Consider the following 17614-nt stretch of genomic DNA (forward strand, 5'->3'; position numbering starts at 1 on the left):
TTCGGCAAGAGTAAGACGGTTAAAGGAATTTTTTGGGAGGCGTGTAGGGCGTACACAGTTGATGCTTTTGATGCTGCCATGAATGTTATGAAAAAGACAAAAGAACCAGTATGGGAGTAATTAAAAAGTATAAATCCAGAAACCTGGTCAAGGGCACATTTTAAAGGGAACCGATACAATCTTATGTCGTCCAACAGTGCGGAGTCTATAAATGCATTATCTAGACACGCACGTAAGGTGCCAATACTTATGTTGATTGATTTTTTTCGTGCTACAATGCAACAATGGTGGTTTCAAAGACGTAACTTTGCAGGTATTACGTAAATTTGTAATATTAATGTTTTATTAGTTTCGATGTTATTGATTTTAACTTCTTCATTTTGGCTGTTTTTTTGCGGAAGCAACAACAACACTTACCCCTTGGGCGGATGAAGTTGTAAAAGAAAACAAGAAAATTTTTACCAAATGGGATGTTCGCATGATCTCAAATACGAAATGCGAGGTCAAAAAGGGGGCACAAAATGTGATTGTTGATTTTCAACATATGACATGTACATGTTGGCATTGGCAACTTGATGGGATACCTTGTGGTCATGTCATAAGATGTTTAACAGTGAACAATTACCAAGACTGCTCGAGGTTTGCATTAAATGCTTACTTTACCGAAACACTGAGGAAAACATATGAGGAATCAATAAACCCTCTGCCGAAGCCATCCGAATGGGAGATCCCCGATGATTTGATGATTGTTAAGCCACCTATAATGGATAAACGTCAGCCAGGCAGGCCAAGAAACACAGACCGCATTCCATCCCAAGGCGAGGGTCCAATTATAAAAGAGTGTTCTACATGTGGTCAACTAGGACACACGAGAAATAATTGTACTGGAAGGGCGTCTGGTAGCAGAGCAGGTCACATAATTTCTACTGCAGAAATGGCATATAATATTGGTGGTTCAGCGGGTTGCTCACAAACCCATAACGCTGATTTTGATATAAAACAACCTTGAAATTAAGAGTAATTACGAGTTGTTAGCTTATTATGTATTGTAATATTTTTATTAACTCTTACAAGACATTGCTATGCTTTCATATTTTAGTTAAGTTTGTTGATTATAACAATGAATGAAGCCTTTATATTATAAAATATAGTTTGCAGATTTATTTTAACAGTTATAACATGTTATTTAAAAAAACAACAAACGATCCTTTGGCAACCTAATCTGTTTCATGATAATATTACAACAACTTTATAACTAATTTTTAAACTCAGGGAACTGCAACGGGTACTTCTCTGTCTCCATTGTTATATAGTCATCCCTAATTTTCATTTTGTCTTCGAAACGATCCTTTTTTACCATAATGTGTATCAACTGCTCATCCTTCTCAGCAAGCCGTTTTTCAGTCGTTTTGATTGCCTTCTTACTCTTTTTTATCCAATCTTTATGCTCTTTGATTTTGTTTTTATTGAGGTCAATCCATTCTTCAGCTTGTTTGCATTCCGAACCTATATCATTAGCATGTTGAGTGAGAAGTCGGGATGACTCTTTGTCCTCTTCTTGTTGTGCTTCAGCCTTCTTTAATTCTTCAAAATTTTCATGTGACATATATGACCCGGCTGAAGAGGGTGTAAAAAAAGGGTCTACCGAATCACAGTAGTAACAATCTACTTCGTTGCATGAGCAAATTTCGAATTTGTGTGAGGAACTCATAATAAAATCGATGTTGTATTAAACTGGAGCAATAAGTTGTATTTATACATACTAGACAGTAATGAGAAGTCCAACTTTGAAATGACTAGACAGTAATGACAAGTCACTGTAGTAACCTGCACATCCCAGTGGGTCCCTTAAGTGACAAGAGATAAATGACAGTTTGACATGACAAAACACTACATAAAGCTGAAATTCGTAGTCCAAATATAACCATTTCGTAGTCAAAGTATTATTTCATAGTCTATTTATTTATATAAATAGATGTTTAAGATCTATAAACCAAACACCCAAATCACCTAAACGAAACGAATTCCCATTATTAGAAATGTCGTCGAATGCAGCAAGTTCTTCGAATGAAGTACCTGGTTCCAATTCTGAAAGGCCATGGACGACAAACGAGGTGTTAGTTCTAACACGGTGCTGGCTAAGTGTTAAGGATGGTGAACCGTTACTTGCTCCCCCGCATTGCCTAATTGGTGATGAATGGAGTCGCATCACATCTTTGTTTAACCATGAGATGGGAGAAGGGCAAAAAAGAGAAAAATCAGATGTTGTTACTAAGTGGACGGATGTAAAGGAGGAAGTGACATGGTTCAATCGAGCATGTAGTTATGCGAAACGTAACAATGTTCGTTGTCGTGACGAAGAAGAGTTCTTGGAAGTTGTTACAGAGTTTTACATCTTTGAGCATGAAGGCAGAGACTTCGAATATGAGGAAGTTTGGAAGGTTGTTAGAGATAAACAGTATTTCAAGTAGACCGCTCTAATTTGTGTTAAGAATAAGCCATGGACTTGTGTTTTACGTTAATGCTTTGTTCGTATTATGTCGTTTTTTTCATGTAATTGTTGTGATGTTTTAATGGTTCATGGAATCTTGTTACTAATGTATTCTAATATATTTTGATAACTAATGCAATGGCCATTTATTAACTCAAGTTAATCATACGAGTTTCTCACATAATAAACTAAAATATATTAACTCAACTTAATCATACGAGTTTCTCACATACTAAACTAAAATATATTTTAAACATATGAAATACATACGAATTACATACGAAATACATGAAAATAACCTAGTACTCACATAATAAACTAAAATAGATTTTAAACAAATGAAATACATACGAAATACATAAGAAATACATGAAAATAACCTAGTACATGAAAATAACCTAGTACTCAAATAATAAACTAAAATAGATTTTAAACAAACGGGATATATTTCAAAATATTCCAAGGGGCTTCAAACTGGAATTCCAACCCGTTACTTAATGACTTGTATTCCTCCTTAGCAGCTTCCAAGATGACATCCTCAGTAGCATTTAAACGGGTGTCGTCAATTTTGGTATAAAGATCGTTGAATAATAGAACTTCGGTTTTCATTTCATACCATCTTGCTAAGATGTCTAGTTCGTCACGATCGTTTCTTGTAGCCATTCGGTTTTCAGCATTGAAAATATTTGTTAGACGGCTCCAAAACATTGGATCATTCAACTTGCTTGTCTCGTACACATGAATATAAGCATGTGTAAGAACCAAGAACTCTTCATTGCTCCATGATATAGAAGTCATTTGGATTGAAACAAAGAGGGTAGAATCTAAAAAACAATATTTGAACAACTATATTGGTTAATTTAATAACGTTTTGCATGTAACTTAGGGTCAATTTATAGTAGTTTCTACACAAAGTCGCAGTCCAAACTTCTAATATGTCTGCAATTCATAGTCAAAATTAATTGACGAATGCAGTGTACTATACTTATAACACAACAGATCACTGTTCGAGTTGACAATTCATCCCCGGTTGAATGACAACACAATACATTGCTGTTTGAGTTGACAACTCATTGCACCAGGAAAGTAAGGAGTCGTTATAAATAGATTTCAATATCCGTTGTAATTGTATTCTATTACTTCCCTCCTTGCAATTATGGACTCACCACGTATATGGAGGAACGCAGAGGAGGTCGCTTTGGTTCAAGCTTGGATTACAACTGTAGAGGTGGATTTTCCACCGGGTCCCCCACAAGTTCGTGCTGGATCATTTTGGTCTCGTGTCTGTCATTTGTTTCACCATTTAATGAACCGCACTCAATATCGAAGAAGAAGAGATGTCAAAGCGAAGTTTCTGGATATGAAAATGAAGGTGAAACAATTTCAACGTATTTATAACGAGTTGGATAACGAACATGCAAATACGGATGAAGACATTCTACGGCAGGTGGCTTTGGAACTATATCGCTTTCAATACGATGGTAGCGAGTTTACCCACTTAGATGCATGGAATGTTTTAAAGAATGTCCCTTATTTTTAATATGCATGTTGGTTAAGTTAATTGTTTTTCGTTATTTAAGTTGCTTGTTTTTGTATGTGTCTAGTCGTTACTATTTAATAAACGTCCATTTCTTTTAATGTATGTTGCTCCCTCAATATCCAATATTTAGAAAGCAATAAAATAAAACCGGGGTACATAAATAACTAACACATAATACGACATAAAAAATAAACTGGGTACATGGATAACTAATACGTAACACAGCAGTAAAATAAAAACGGAGTACATAAAAAACTAATACATAATACTACATAAAACATAAATGTGCTACATGAATAACTACTGCATTGAGGGAGGTAACAGGACCACCGTTTCATTTGGTATTTCCCAATGCTCATATGATGGTATACCATTCACCAACTCAGATCCATATGCAACTCGATACACATAATTAGTGAACTTGTATTCAACCATTCTCTGAATGGAATCAGATGTACGGGTTCTTAGACATGCTATAGCGTGGCCACATGGTATACCGCTTTTTTGCCATTTACCACAACTACATACCCTTCGTTCAAGTTGTACGTTGCTGGTGGCAAAAGTGTCATGGACTTCAAATGTATCCCCATACAAACGTTTTGCATTACAATTGTAAGACTTGTTGAGACTTTTTTGAACCTTACTCTCAACGTAAGGGGTCAACCCACCAGACAACCTCCCTGTAAAATTTGATATTTTAATAAAAATAGCAGCACAATAAAAAAAAACAAAATATAACAATCTCCCTTACCAGCCAGTTCGGCCCGTTCAGCATACTTTGATTTTATCGACGTGGTGGTTAACTCAATTATCGTTGTTATAGGAAACTCACGTGAGGATATAATTTGCAAAATTTCAGGGACGTCAATCGATTTAACATTGTAACGTATTTTTGGGAAAAATGCTCTTGTCCATTTTGAAATTGGTATATCGTCAAGCCAGTAAATTGGACTCATAAGCAAGGTGCAGAAAGGTGGTTGCCTACATGTACTTTGCAACCTTTCGAAACACAAGTAAAAATCATCAACGCTATATGCATTGCATGACTTCCAAAACAACGATTCGACTTCCGTATTGTTATGTCCGATAGACTCACGTATCTTTCGAGCTATATCTTTAGGACAATATCCATGATAGGAATTCGGGTAGGCACTGTCAACACCAAAGTCTATGTTATCACACATGTTGCTTATGAAACCAACCTCTGTGTCCTCACCTAAACAATCTCTTAACCTCATCATGAACCATCTCCATGATTCTTCACACTGTAAGGTTCCCAAACCAAGTGCTAAGAGTAGTGGCTCATGATTTCCATCTAAAGCCACTGCGAAGTACATTGTTGTCAGAAAGCTCCCAAGAAGGGGTAAATAACCCACATATATCAGCGGTATCATGCACCTAAGGAAGGTACGAATCTACATAAAAACGAACACATATTAGTGTTATGTAAGAACTAATCGACATACATTACCATGAAATATTGTATAACTCAATAAAAGAAGTATGTTATACCACGCAACCTAAAGCCACAAAACAGAATTGAAAGCGGTTGCTATCGGTTTTCTTAATGGCTGTGAAGGTATTAGGATTTGTTCTTTGAAGGTTATGCAAGAAAATTGGTAGTTGAGAAAAGGTTCTTTGGCTGTGACTACTCATTTTCAATACCGATAATTGTGCTCTACAATGATCACACAAATGGAATTATAAATAGAAGATATTGTATCTCTACTGATCAAAATTCATAGTTTAACCTTTTAAATTCGTAGTTGACCATTTTGAATTCATAGTCAAACCAGTTCATTTCATAGTCAAATTTCACTGACCGACATGACAATACTACAGAATGTACTTGTCTGCATTTCATAGTTGACCTTTTTGAATTCATAGTCAAACCAGTTCATTTCATAGTCAAATTTCACTGACCGACATGACAATACTACAGAATGTACTTGTCTGCATTTCATAGTTGACCTTTTTGAATTCATAGTCAAACCAGTTCATTTCATAGTCAAATTTCACTGACCGACATGACAATACTACAGAATGTACTTGTCTACATTTCATAGTTGACCTTTTTGAATTCATAGTCAAACCAGTTCATTTCATAGTCAAATTTCACTGACCGACATGACAATACTACAGAATGTACTTGTCTGCATTTCATAGTTGACCTTTTTGAATTCATAGTCAAACCAGTTCATTTCATAGTCAAATTTCACTGACCGACATGACAATACTACAGAATGTACTGGTCTGCATTCCATAGTTGAACTTTTTGAATTCATAGTCAAACCAGTTTATTTCATAGTCAAAAAGAATTGTCCGTAATATGATTTATTCTATAAATGGGTGTCACTCATTATGAAAAAATTTAACTGAGAAAGTAACTCCGATTTAAAAGAATAAGAAGGCTAATGGCATACTGCAATTGTGGAGGAGAACGTATCGTTAGGATTTCGGGTACAGCTAAAAACCCAGGAAGATTGTTCTACGCTTGCCCGTATTTGGTATCATGTTCTTACCGTCATTCAAATTTAAACCCTCGTGTTTACATCACACAAATTTATTTTCTTACTGTGGATATTAAATTTAACAGGGACCAAAATGCGGGTTTATCAGTTGGGTTGATGAAGAGAAGGACCAATCTTCTATGGTAATAGCTAAAGTAGCTAACTCTAATAAGCTCTTTCAATCAGAAAATAAGAAGTTAAAGATAGCGTTGGTTTGTAGTTGGGTGTTGTTCTTGGCAGTTCTTGTTTACAAGTTGTAAGCTTTTCAATATTGTTTTTATGGTTTTGAAGTTGTTAGGTCAATAAATTGTTGTATTTGTAACGTTAAAACAAATGTTGTGGTCGTTCTTATGTTGAATTTATTGATAAGTAATTAGTAGGTCATTAAATTGTTGTAATTGTCGTAACGTTATATTTTTTGTCATCCGTTGAGTAAACTCTAAAGATAAACTAATAATGAAATCCAACATTAATTTGTATATACATTTATATAATCCAACTACAGAGGAGCAAGACTAGACCCCCAAATAATTTTTGTCATCCGAAGACGGAACTCTAAAGCTGCGTTCTTTGGGTCAATAAGAACACGTATTGGTTGACCTGAAACCAATTGCTCCATAAACATACAAAGAAAAACACCGCAATCTCCCAAATGACTACTTTGTTGGGGAACGTTTTCTTCATAAATGAATTGCATATTCAATGGAATCCTTGGGATGTTCCTCTGCGCCCAATACTTAATCTTGTCCAAATAATTTGCCACCCGACGTTCAAATTTGGAAAAGATTCCTTCGGATTGGAATTTTTCATAAGCACCTCTACCAAGACTGTCATAAATATGCACTTCCATTGACGCTAATCGTAGTTCCCCAAATAGCCAATGATTAGGGGATGAATGAATCGGCAATAAGACCTGTATAAGGATCAGAAAATAAAATTATGTTTATTTACATCACAATACAAAAACATCACAATACAAAAACATAACAAAAAAACGATATTATTTTCAATATAAACTATTAAGTTTACCGTATCAACATCCCACCAAGCAACCATGAAGTTGGGGTATGTAGCAATACCAGCCATAAACGCCCTCCAGTCCTGTCCTTCTTCCAAAGCATGAGAAACAAAAAAATTTGGAGGCATTATTGTATGTCGGTCGCTCTCAAACCGTCTCTCCATCAAAAGTCGGTACCAAATGGTTATATGCTGCACACATGATACTTTTGTTATTGACTAAAAAACAATTAACTTTTAAAAGAATTAATTAACAATTTATTTACCGTTGACTCCAACCATCCGTCGTGTGTATGCCCAAACAATGAGCTCCAAAAATCTCTATCTAACACGAAATTAAACAAACGATGATGCACATCGTATGAATGCAATACATAATTTTGGATGACATCCTCACCGCCTGCTACGTAAGGTTGCAGGCGCAACATGGAGAAGTCATGAGCAACACCAAAAACTGGAGGAGGAACGGGGCTTGTTTATTTCATACCAACCTTCTTTTTTGTTCTTCTTTTTTGTTTCGGTGTCGTGTGCAACTAAAAACAATATTCAAATGTTTAAATGTATATCTTTCAGATAATTCACATAAACATAAAATCATCAGTTTATAAATAAAACGAATACCTCGGTGTAAGGAGTGCATAAAAATTGTGATGGTTTTCGACTCCTAGGTTTATCGGGTGTAACTTCTTTGTCATCATCATCATCATGAAAATAATCTACATTTCCCATTATTATTAGTTCGTCTTCATCCGGCACATCATCATCAAATTTGTTCCCTGCATTGTCATTCCTCTCCTCCCACTCCTACATTAAAGATAATACTTTATACTTAATAATGAAATACACATAATTTAATAAGCAATAATATCTAAATAAACAAAATATTAATATTAATGTAACTATATAATAACCTCTTTAACTTCACTATAATCGTTTACATCACACACATCATCATCAAATTTGTTCCCCGCATACTGAGTACTCTCCTCCAACACCTACATTAAAAATATAACTTTTTACTTAATAACAAAATACACTTTATTAAAAAGTAATTATTAAAATCGTAAAGGTAACATCTATAACAACCTTGTCGTCTTGAGTATCACCAAAAACATTTTGAGTTGTATTGTTTTTATTCATCACTTCATCTTGCACAACCTATATTTTCAAATATAAAATATGAACACAGCTATTCATATATGTTAATAAAATTTAATAAATAATGTAGCGTGTAACTAGCCTATTCATCATAATTTATTTGTGACACTGTCGATTCATCAAAAATAATGTCGTTCCAAAATTGTTCATTATTCACTTCTTCAACAAAAACCTCTGTAGGTTGTCGGTTCATAAACACATGCTGCTCCAGTGCATGTAGCCGTTTCAACACCTCGTCTAGCTTGTGTTTCCCACTGTCCCGACCTCTACCATGAGAGCGACCACTGGACGACATACTAGACGAAGATTCGTCTTGTCTCCTAAAATGGTCCCGTACTGGGGATGGAACTGCTTTCCCTTCACCATATACATACTCTTGAAATGACATATAATAAAAAGATGTCATCTCACCATCACCCGGTAACATGTTTTGTCTTGGTGGTAGCCCCTCCTAAAAAATTAAACATATTAAAAATGCATATAAAACTGTAATAATCAACTTTATTAATAATAAACGAAATATTTTTAAACCTGCATCTTTGACCAAATCTTGTTCACGTCAACCCATTTCAATTTTTTTGTTCCGCTCCATCTTTTCATCCGAGGCAAGTCTTTATTTTTTCTCAATGCAAATCCACATGCACGAACAGCCGGAATCATCTCATATATCCATATCTACAATTTTGTACAATTACAGTAATAAAAGTTAAAATTAAAATAAAAAATATAACAATAAAACAATTTAAATATAAGAAAATTTTTATACCCTAATTGGAGCCGTAAATCCTGAGACGGAATACTTTAAAGTTTGACCACGCTTAGGAAGTGATAAATAATGATGTATCTTATTCCACGTATCCTCAAGGTCAACATAAGTAAAATCCCATAGATAGCTACCCCAAGCGAAGCTAACAAAACAAAAAAAACAAAATTGATTATTATATAAATTATAACTTTAATAAAATAGAACTTTTAACGTAAAGAAAATATACCTATTCCAGAGATCCAAATTCTCAGCCAAATAAAACCAATCTTGTGGCACCCGATCGTTAACTTCTTTGCCCAAAAAACCTTCACACAAAATGTATATCAAACATACTCTAACTGCATCAAGGTCGTCAAGTGCTAGGAATGTTTGATTTAAAATTAAACTTTTCAGGTCGCCGATTTTCACCGAACTATTAGTATGGTCCGGAAATAGCCGTTCACGCAGTAAACATCTTTTTTTACTGCTTATTAATTTTTCCGACCCTTTTCTCCAAATGTTTTTTGGATACTCCCCAAAATTGAAGCCGGTAATCAAACAAAACTCTTCCGGCCCATAAACCATTTTGGTATTGCCTACTCGAAAATATAAACGTTTTATTCCATCTGGAGATAAAACAGGGTCCGGCCGGATCTGATGAAGGAACATTTTATGAAACAATAAAGCGTCCCCTTGTAAACGAGGGACATCAATAAAATAGCCAAAGACGGTATTTCTGAAAATAGCACGTCGGGCATCATCTAAAACTTCAAAGACTTCCCATATGTTACCGCCAGAGCCTTTTAGGTTCGCAAAGGCTTTCGTATTCATTAAACTAAAATCATGCTGCAAAAAAAACACAAAAACAAATTAGATAACTAAAAAATATATTTTTTTTTAAATATATGATTACGAACTGCAAATACTTTCTTAATTACTAATATATATATTTCCGATAAAAAAACAATAACATACACATATATAAACAATTTTCCAAGTTATACAACAAATATATTTACGATAGAAAACAATATCATACATAATTATATAAATATTTTCAACTTAAACAAATTTTCAACTTAAACGACAAATATATAAACAATTTTTATCTTTCTAATTAAAACTAACATTATATAACCATATAAACAAAAAAATTTAAAAATAAAACGACAACCAAACTAACAATTTTGCAAGTTATACGACTACTTTATACAAATTTTTCAACTTATACGACAAATAAAAACAATTTCTAACAATATATATACGACAAATTTTCAACTTATACAAATGTTATACTTATACGACAAATATATATACAAACGACTATTTTGCAGTTTATATAAACAATTATAGGATAAAAATTTACAAGATTTCAGGTTATACAACAACTAAAAAAACTACAAAAATAACAAATTGTAAACATTATCTACGCAGTCTCTACTTGTCTCTACTTGCATTTAAACTTCAAGTATACTAAAAATATACTAAAACTATCAAACACAACAAAATTACCCTTTTTTTAACACTAAATAATGCAACAATTGATAAAAAAAAAAAAAAAAATGTTGACATAATCCTCCATTTTCTTCAAAAACTAGCCAAAATTCCGAGAGAAGCCCAAAGTTAGAGAGAGTTTTTGTGTAGAGAATGGTGAAAAATGAAAAAAAAAAAAAAAAAAAAAAAAAAAAAAAAAAACGTTTTTATACCTAAAAATCACCCATTTCGCAGATGGGACCTTCTCATCTGCGAAATGGGTGGCTATTTTTGTAATCTCGATTTTTTTTTGGCTATTTTTGTAATGCAATTAGTGTAAGTGGCTATTTTTGTCATTTTCTCTTTTTTTTCTTGTTTAGGCTTGGACAACTTTTTTAATACACATTTGATCATTTTTAACTTCATAAATATGTTTAAATATTATTATTGTCAACTATTATCTCAGATGATAATGATAAGATATATAAAGAAAAAAAATAATAAATTATTTAAATATAAACATTTTTTTTATAAATTTCTTATGATTTTTTATAATTTCTTACAATATTTTTATGATATTTTTTCCTATAAGTTTTCTGATACAATTTTTAAACTTTGTTTATCATTTTTTTAAACTTTTTTGAACTTTTATATAATTTTCATATAAGTCTTTTTAAACCAAATATCTTTTAAATGTTTAAAATTTTTCTTATAAGTTTTTAATTTTTAATTTTTATATTTTCATATTTTTCATAACTTTCATATAATTATTTCTAAACTTTCTTTAACAATATAATTAAAGCATTTCATAGATTTTGTATAACAATTTTATAATTTTTATAACATTTTAAATATTGTCGTTAAATATGAGTTTAAAACGTTGTATTAAAAAATTAAAACATTTATAAACTTCTAATTAAAAAGTATCAAAAAGTTGTAATAGTTTTAAAACATTTACATTATATAGATTTTTTTTTGTTTTTTTATGTGCTACATAATAGTTTCTTTTTATTTTTTAAATGACCATCCATAATTTTTGTTACATATTTAATTTATTGAATTTTATTGTTAGATACTATTTATTTTATTTAATTTTAAAATATTACATATGCTTAGTATCAAAAGAAATAAAATATAAAAGGCTATATAAAATATTTCACAAAAAAAAACATATTTATTAATTAAAAAGTAAATTTTTGAAGTGATCAATATTAAATTTACATTTATAGTAATAAGTTTTTGCTAAAAATAAATTAGTAGAAAATTGATTTGTCAAATCAAAAGACTATAAATGGGATAAATAATCAACCACTACGGATACCTTAAGAATAAAGTTTGGCAAAATAATACAAACAAATATGAAAAATAAAATCTCTATTAAAAGTTGGGAAAATCAGTTATCATGGTAATTAACTTTTGTTTTGTTCAAACAAATATGAAAAATAAAATAGCTATTAAAAGTTGGGAAAATGAGTTATCATGGTAATTAACTTTTTGTTTTGTTCATATTTAGGCAATTTTTGTTTTTTTGTACACATTTGACCGTATAACTTATTAAATATGTTCATATGTTACTATTGTTACCTGAGATAGCCAATGAAAATGGTAATATATAAACACATTTAACAAGTTAAATAGTCAAATATATACAAAAAAATTACCTAAATATGAACAAAATGAAAAAAATAATTACCATGGTAAGTCATTTTCTCTAATAATAAATGGTACGCCTTTAACTATTAGATATCTATAAGATAATTTAAGATGTAGAATGTGTGGGAGTTGTTCCAAAAAAAGATACCTATAAGATAATTTTCTACCCATCTTGATATGAATAGAGGGAACAATTATCAAAGGAAGGAAATACCCTAAAACAATATTACATGTGTAAACTAACAAATGAAATACATATAACGGCTAAGGTTTCATATTATTATCAAAAAGAAGTACAAATACAATGAAAAGGAAAGACATAATATATAGACAAGCTAATTAGGGTTTCCTAGCGAAAAGACCCAATCATAAAACCCAATACAAAATAAAACCCAAAATATTATTAGGCTAACATCCCCCTTCAAACTCACAATGCAACAGCAATAAGCATTGAGAGTTTGTCAGACAGAAAATGGAATCGAGGAGCAGCCAAAGGCTTCGTAAGAATATCAGCAATCTGCAAAGAGGAAGGAACATAAGGAAGGGAGATAGTGCCCTTCTGGAGATGATGATGTGTGAAATGACAGTCAATCTCAATGTGTTTTGTGTGCTCATGAAACACTGAATTCTTGGCAATCATTATCGCACTCTCGTTATCACAATACAAAGGGGTAGGCTGAGAGATGTGAACGCCCATATCTGCAAGAAGCCATCTCAACCAAACAATCTCATAAGTGGCGATAGCCATGGCTCGATACTCAGATTATGTAGAAGATCGAGAAACAACATCTTGTTTCTTGCTTTTCCATGATATCAATGAATCTCCAAGAAAAACACAATACCCAGTAGTGGACTTACGATCATAAATATCACTATCCCAATTTGCATCACTATAGGCACGCAACTCAAGAGAGGATGAAGAAGGAAACATAAGAGTGCGGAACTGAGTACCATGTAAATATCTCAAAATACGAAGAACAACTCCCCAATGAACAGTAGTAGGAGCAGTGACAAACTGGCTAACCACATGAACTGCATGAGCAATATCCGATCTAGTGACAGTCAGGTAAACCAAACTCCCAACAATGGTATGATAAAGACTTGGATATGATAATGGGACACCATCAGTTGGAGAGTACTTTGCATTACTCTCTATAGGCGTATCAACTGTTTGATTATCCGTGAGTCGTGCACGTTCAAACAAATCTGAAATATACTTCGTTTGAGATAAAAGATAACCCTTTGGAGATTGAGCAACTTCAATCCCCAAGAAATAACGAAGTAATCCCAAGTCTTTCATAGCAAAACGGTGAGCCAAATCACGCTTTAAAGACTCTATACCATCATGATCATCACCAGTAATAATCATGTCATCGACATATAAGGAAAGAATAATCTGACCTGCATTCGTACATCGAATAAATAGAGTTGAATCATGGTTACTTGGTTGAAAACCAAGAGAAGTAATCACCATAGAAAATTTCTCAAACCAAGCACGAGGGGCTTGTTTGAGGCCATATAGAGCCTTCCGAAGTCGACAAACTTCACATGGTCGGTGAGCAATACCAGGGGGATGAGACAAGTATACTTCTTCATGAAGATCACCATTCAAGAAAGCATTCTTGACATCCATTTGATAAATCTTCCATTGGCGAATGGAAGAAACTGCAATCAAGGTGCGAACAGTCGTCATTTTTGCAACAGGAGCAAACGTCTCCTCATAATTCATACCCTACTTTTGCGCGTACCCTTTTCGCAACAAGTCTGGCTTTATAACGCTCAACGGATCCATCAAACTTTGTTTTGATTTTATAAACCCAACGACAACCAATCGTGTGTTTTCCAGGTGGAAGCGGAACCAGATCCCATGTATGAGTCTGATAAAGAGCTGCAAGTTCCTCAGCCATAACGGTCTGCCAAAGGGGATCTGAAATGGCCTCTTTATAGGATGTTGACTCAGAGAGACGATGTACATTAGCAATAAAAGAGGCAAAAATCGGTGAGTAAGAGGAATAGACAAATTCAGGAAGCTTTGTGGACTTCTTATTACGATAAGGTCTCGATGGAGGGGCTCTTGATGATTTGCAGGCAGAGGATTAACGATAGGTGCTGGATCAGCCACATGTGGTGGATCAGCAGCAAGTGGTGGATCATCAATGTCAATGCTAAACGAATCAATAGTACGGAGCTCCTCTCGGGTTGCATCATGTGACTGAACAGGAATGCTATAGAATGGAATACGCTCCAAAAAGGTGACATCCCGAGATACATACAGTTTCTGATTTGAAGGATCATAGCACCGATAACTAGGGTTTTTCATTATTTGGATAAAACCGAATTGTCCAATTGGATAATTTGGATTAGACTATTTGGTTCGGATATTCGGATTTTTGGATTGGTTTTCAACAAAACCGAATTATTATTTTGGATTTCTGATTGGTTTTGGTTAATAAAATAAGAACTGAATAGTCCAAAAAAACCGAATAAACATTTATTATTTATTTATTTATAATATATATATCTACAGTTATCTATTACTTTTGTAATTTATTTTTTTATATAGGTTCAAAACATTTCACCCAATAAAAAAACATCAAAATGTATTATCTCTCAAAAGTTTTTATATCTATAAAATGTTTGACTATAATATATTTGCTTAGTAGTTGTTTATAAATTTCAAATCACAACTAAATAATTTTTTTCACTTCTTGTGTAAAATTGGGTAATATTATAATTATATGTCGTTTTAAAATGTTTTGGTTTTTGAAAACCGAATTATAAAAACCGATCCAACCGAATTGTAATTCGATCGGATCGGATCGGATTTAAATTTAGTTTGGACTATTCGGATCCATGTTTTGAAAACCAAAATCAATTTGGATTCACTTGATTGGATCGGATCAAACCGATCCATCCAAACAAACACCCCTACCGATAACTTTTCTGACCAATACCATATCCCAGAAAAACACAAAGAGCTGATTTTGAAGACAACTTATCTCTCTCTACATGAGGCTTCAAGACAAAACATGTACACCCAAACACTCGTAATGAAGAATAATATGGGAGTTGTCCAAACAACATTTCATAAGGAGACTTCCCCGAAGTGTACGCAGTAGGAATGCGATTAATAACATAAGTAGCAGTATGAACAGCTTCTCCCCAAAACATATTGGGAACTTGAGCAGAGAGTAGTAAGGATCTAGCAATTTCTAGGAGATGTCGATGTTTTCTTTCTGCAACACCATTCTGCTGAGGAGTGTCTGTACAAGATGATTAATGTATAGTTCCATCAAATGCCAATAATTGTTTAAAATCATTGGAGGTAAATTCTCCTCCCAAATCACACCGAAAACATTTTATGATAGCAGAGTGTTGAGTCTTGACAATAGCTCTGAATTCACTATATATGGTGAAAAAGTCCAACCCGCGCTTCATAAAATAAACCCACGTATAACGAATGTAATCATCAATGAATGAAACATAATAGTTAGCTCCTGACTTGGAGGTTATCGGAGAGGGACCCCACACATCAGAATATACAATATCAAAGGGAGCAACAGAACGAGTGACACTTTTATTAAACGGTAAAGCAGAAAATTTTCCCAGTTCACAACCACAATAATCAGAAATATCATCAAATTTCAAAGAGCCTAACACACCAGTGGAAACCAAAATTTGTAAACGAGACGCTGAAACATGTCCCAAACGAGAATGCCAAAGATAAAAAGGAGACGATGAAGGGTTTAAACGAAAAGACGACAAATCGACACTAAATGCAGCAACATCAGCAACATGTAGATGCTCCAAGACATAAAGCTCCCCAAGTCTACGGCCTATCCCGATCACCCTCCGAGACCGAATGTCATGTACACAGCAGAATGAATCAGAAAGAAGACCCAACAACCAGATTTACACAACTGACTGACCGATGCAAGATTCAAAGCAAGTGTAGGAATGTAATACACATCTGTTAAAGATATATAATGAGTGACAATAGAACCAACACCCTCTATTGACATGGGTGTAGCACTAGCAGACATAACAGAGACAAGTGTACGAGAAGATAATGAAGCAAAAGATGAAAAATGTGGTGACATGTGATGAGATGCACCAGAATCCAATATCCACAAGGATGAAGGAATACCTGACGTGTTGGATGAAGACAGACCTGAATGAGACATGGAAGCTGACATGGCAGTTGGATTGGCAGCTAAGAACTGTATGAACTGCTCAACAATCTGTGGATCCAAGGATGATGGTGGTGTGAAATTTGTTTCATTCTCAACTGAAGGTGTAGCACCAGCGTACTGTGCTGGCCTAAAAGATGAAAAAGAGGGGCGTGACTGTCCATAAGACTTGTTCTGCTGTGAAGACTGAGAGTGTGTTGGTGATCTTGTTTGTTGTTGCTGCTGATTTCCCTTGCTTGCCAGTAAAGGACAATTTGCCTTCCAATGGTTTTTCTTCTTACAGAAAGCACACTCATCAAATGCAACTCTGGGACGATTTTGTTTTGAAGATTGGGGTCGTTGTGAAACAGCAAAGACAGTAGGAGTGGCTGTCTTGGGAGCTTTGTCAGCATGGGACTTGATACGAGTTTCTTCAGCAATCAACTTGTGAACAACCGAATCAACAGTGGGAAGAGGTGTACGATGCAAGATTGATCCACACAGACCTTCAAAATCTGAACGTAATGCCATCAAGAACTGAATCAAACGTTGCTCTTCCTTTCTATCAATATAAGGCTTAAAAGCCTTCAATACATCAGGTTTTGTAAGAGCTAACTGATCCCACAAATCCGACATAGCTGCATAAAATTCCTTAACACTGAGATTGTTCTGTTGGAGGGCTCGAATATCAAACTCTAACTGATACTGCTTTGCAAAGTTAGACTGAGTATACAACCTAGCCAAGTGATCCCAAACCTCCTTTTCCGTGTCATACTTCGCCAACTGAGTACCAATAGACTAGATGACAAAATTATTAATCCAAGTAATGATCTTGGAGTTATCAGTCTCCCATGAATC

The 17614-nt window shown here is 33.8% G+C and overlaps 2 protein-coding genes across 2 annotated transcripts; both read right to left on the minus strand.

The window, feature by feature from the left end:
• Positions 1-6633: 6633 nt before the first annotated feature.
• LOC111912116 (uncharacterized) lies at positions 6634-7744 on the minus strand. Its single transcript, XM_023907854.3, has 2 exons — positions 7571-7744; positions 6634-7454 (listed from the first exon to the last, which is right to left on the minus strand). The coding sequence occupies exons 1-2, from the start codon at positions 7721-7723 to the stop codon at positions 7041-7043; spliced, it is 567 nt and encodes a 188-aa protein (XP_023763622.2). The 5' UTR covers positions 7724-7744; the 3' UTR covers positions 6634-7040.
• Positions 7745-8798: 1054 nt separating this feature from the next.
• LOC111912119 (uncharacterized) lies at positions 8799-10325 on the minus strand. The gene is made up of 5 exons (XM_052769649.1): positions 9709-10325; positions 9483-9624; positions 9248-9391; positions 8981-9167; positions 8799-8824 (listed from the first exon to the last, which is right to left on the minus strand). Exons 1-5 carry the CDS (start codon positions 10290-10292, stop codon positions 8799-8801), a joined length of 1083 nt encoding a protein of 360 aa, XP_052625609.1. The 5' UTR covers positions 10293-10325.
• Positions 10326-17614: the final 7289 nt, after the last annotated feature.

This window comes from Lactuca sativa, chromosome 3, assembly GCF_002870075.4.
Source record: "Lactuca sativa cultivar Salinas chromosome 3, Lsat_Salinas_v11, whole genome shotgun sequence".
Classification (NCBI taxonomy): domain Eukaryota; kingdom Viridiplantae; phylum Streptophyta; class Magnoliopsida; order Asterales; family Asteraceae; genus Lactuca; species Lactuca sativa.